Source organism: Scylla paramamosain, chromosome 1, assembly GCF_035594125.1.
Source record: "Scylla paramamosain isolate STU-SP2022 chromosome 1, ASM3559412v1, whole genome shotgun sequence".
Classification (NCBI taxonomy): domain Eukaryota; kingdom Metazoa; phylum Arthropoda; class Malacostraca; order Decapoda; family Portunidae; genus Scylla; species Scylla paramamosain.
This window is the reverse complement of record NC_087151.1, coordinates 31,569,388-31,572,692: the sequence shown is the minus strand read 5'-3', so window position 1 is coordinate 31,572,692 and position 3,305 is coordinate 31,569,388. Positions and strand designations below refer to the sequence as shown.

The 3,305-nt window shown below is 31.7% G+C and overlaps 1 protein-coding gene across 1 annotated transcript in view; it reads right to left on the bottom strand.

The window, feature by feature from the left end:
• Positions 1–798, bottom strand: part of LOC135103690 (uncharacterized) — a 3,094-nt gene extending 2,296 nt beyond the window's left edge. The window contains exon 1 of the mRNA XM_064010268.1: positions 453–798. Within this exon, the coding sequence (XP_063866338.1) occupies positions 453–782 (330 nt within the window). The 5' untranslated portion in view covers positions 783–798. The remainder of the gene's footprint in view (positions 1–452) is intronic.
• Positions 799–3,305: the final 2,507 nt, after the last annotated feature.

The following is a 3,305-nucleotide window of genomic DNA, read 5'->3' as shown; positions in this document are numbered from 1 at the left end:
TGTAGCAAAATCCATAAAGTGTACATATATACACACTTATGCCATCAAAAGTCTGAATCCACGGGTACAAGTTCAGGATTTCTGCTACAAGAATGTTCCCCTTGATTATTTTTTTGTGTCTCTCAGAGAGTGTCAACTGCATGAGGCGTTCAGTCTGAGGAAAATCATTAAAGTAAAATTAGTTTTCATAAGTTGACTGTCCCGCCAGCCTCCCTCTCTCCCTCATATATATATATATATATATATATATATATATATATATATATATATATATATATATATATATATATATATATATATATATATAAATATATATAAAAGCATCATTTTTCAGTGGCTATCCACCAGTACCATTGAAATTGCTTACATAAGAGCAGGTATTTTAAAACAACACCAGTAAAGAAGTCTCTGAAATATAAAAAAGATAAATCAAGCGTACAAATATTGCATACCTTATCTAACTCGGGATCTTTCTTCATCCAATGTAGAGCAAGCCACTGTCTATGTCTCTCTAATGACTCATCATCTTCTGAATGGGGCCTTGGTGGAAGGTAAGCCTTTACTCCATACATCAGTAGACACGTAGTCTCTTTTGGCGCTATGCAAGGGATCTTCTTTTTCCTTGACGTCACCTCAGTCACTTTGGAATCCTGCCTCTTTCTTGAATTCTGAAACTTGCGCTGGATGCGCAATTTCCATTGCAGCTGCAATTCATGCTCCTCGAGATCACTGTTTCTCAGGATGGCAGGAAATGATGTCAAAACAGCATTTGCCATATTCATATACTGTTCTGATGTTGGATAGCTGAAATATGATAATGATAATAATAATAACAATAATAATAATAATAATAATAATAATAATAATAATAATAATAATAATAATAATAACAACAACATTATTATTAATAATAATGTCACAATACCTTGATATGTAATAATGATGATAACAATAATAATGATATCAATCTAGCTAACTATATAGATGGCTTAACTCCTTTTATTATATTATTATTATTATTATTATTATTATTATTATTATTATTGTTCTTCTTCTTAACAATCACCTAATTGTTATGAGTGCTTATCTCCCGTCACTGAGGCCTTTGAGCCTGAGAGGGAGAATGGAAGTACCAGTAGTTAAATATCAATTACCTACTATAAAATATAAATAGCTATATACATTATAGCCCTACAAATAAAGTTGACAATTAGTAGCAATATGTAGCAAAATCCATAAAGTGTACACACTTATGCCATCAAAAGTCTGAATCCACGGGTACAAGTTCAGGATTTGTGCTAAAAGAATGTTCCCCTTGATTATTTTTTTGTGTCTCTCAGAGAGTGTCAACTGCATGAGGCGTTCAGCCTGAGTAAAATCATTAAAGTAAAATTAGTTTTCATAAGTTGACTGTCCCGCCAGCCTCCCTCTCTCCCTCATATATATATATATATATATATATATATATATATATATATATATATATATATATATATATATATATATATATATATATATATATATATATACAAGCATCATTTTTCAGTGGCTATCCACCAGTACCATTGAAATTGCTTACATAAGAGGAGGTATTTTTAAACAACACCAGTAAAGAAGTCTCTGAAATATAAAAAAGATAAATCAAGCGTACAAATATCACATACCTTATCTAACTCGGGATCTTTCTTCATCCAATGTAGAGCAAGCCACTGTCTATGTCTCTCTAATGACTCATCATCTTCTGAATGGGGCCTTGGTGGAAGGTAAGCCTTTACTCCATACATCAGTAGACACGTAGTCTCTTTTGGCGCTATGCAAGGGATCTTCTTTTTCCTTGACGTCACCTCAGTCACTTTGGAATCCTGCCTCTTTCTTGAATTCTGAAACTTGCGCTGGATGCGCAATTTCCATTGCAGCTGCAATTCATGCTCCTCGAGATCACTGTTTCTCAGGATGGCAGGAAATGATGTCAAAACAGCATTTGCCATATTCATATACTGTTCTGATGTTGGATAGCTGAAATATGATAATGATAATAATAATAACAATAATAATAATAATAATAATAATAATAATAATAATAATAATAATAATAATAATAATAATAACATATTATTATTAATAATAATGTCACAATACCTTGATATGTAATAATGATGATAACAATAATAATGATATCAATCTAGCTAACTATATAGATGGCTTAACTCCTTTTATTATATTATTATTATTATTATTATTATTATTATTATCATTATTATTGTTCTTCTTCTTAACAATCACCTAATTGTTATGAGTGCTTATCTCCCGTCACTGAGGCCTTTGAGCCTGAGAGGGAGAATGGAAGTACCAGTAGTTAAATATCAATTACCTACTATAAAATATAAATAGCTATATACATTATAGCCCTACAAATAAAGTTGACAATTAGTAGCAATATGTAGCAAAATCCATAAAGTGTACACACTTATGCCATCAAAAGTCTGAATCCATGGGTACAAGTTCAGGATTTCTGCTACAAGAATGTTCCCCTTGATTATTTTTTTGTGTCTCTCAGAGAGTGTCAACTGCATGAGGCGTTCAGCCTGAGGAAAATCATTAAAGTAAAATTAGTTTTCATAAGTTGACTGTCCCGCCAGCCTCCCTCTCTCCCTCATATATATATATATATATATATATATATATATATATATATATATATATATATATATATATATATATATATATATACAAGCATCATTTTTCAGTGGCTATCCACCAGTACCATTGAAATTGCTTACATAAGAGGAGGTATTTTTAAACAACACCAGTAAAGAAGTCTCTGAAATATAAAAAAGATAAATCAAGCGTACAAATATCACATACCTTATCTAACTCGGGATCTTTCTTCATCCAATGTAGAGCAAGCCACTGTCTATGTCTCTCTAATGACTCATCATCTTCTGAATGGGGCCTTGGTGGAAGGTAAGCCTTTACTCCATACATCAGTAGACACGTAGTCTCTTTTGGCGCTATGCAAGGGATCTTCTTTTTCCTTGACGTCACCTCAGTCACTTTGGAATCCTGCCTCTTTCTTGAATTCTGAAACTTGCGCTGGATGCGCAATTTCCATTGCAGCTGCAATTCATGCTCCTCGAGATCACTGTTTCTCAGGATGGCAGGAAATGATGTCAAAACAGCATTTGCCATATTCATATACTGTTCTGATGTTGGATAGCTGAAATATGATAATGATAATAATAATAACAATAATAATAATAATAATAATAATAATAATAATAATAATAATAATAACAACATATTAT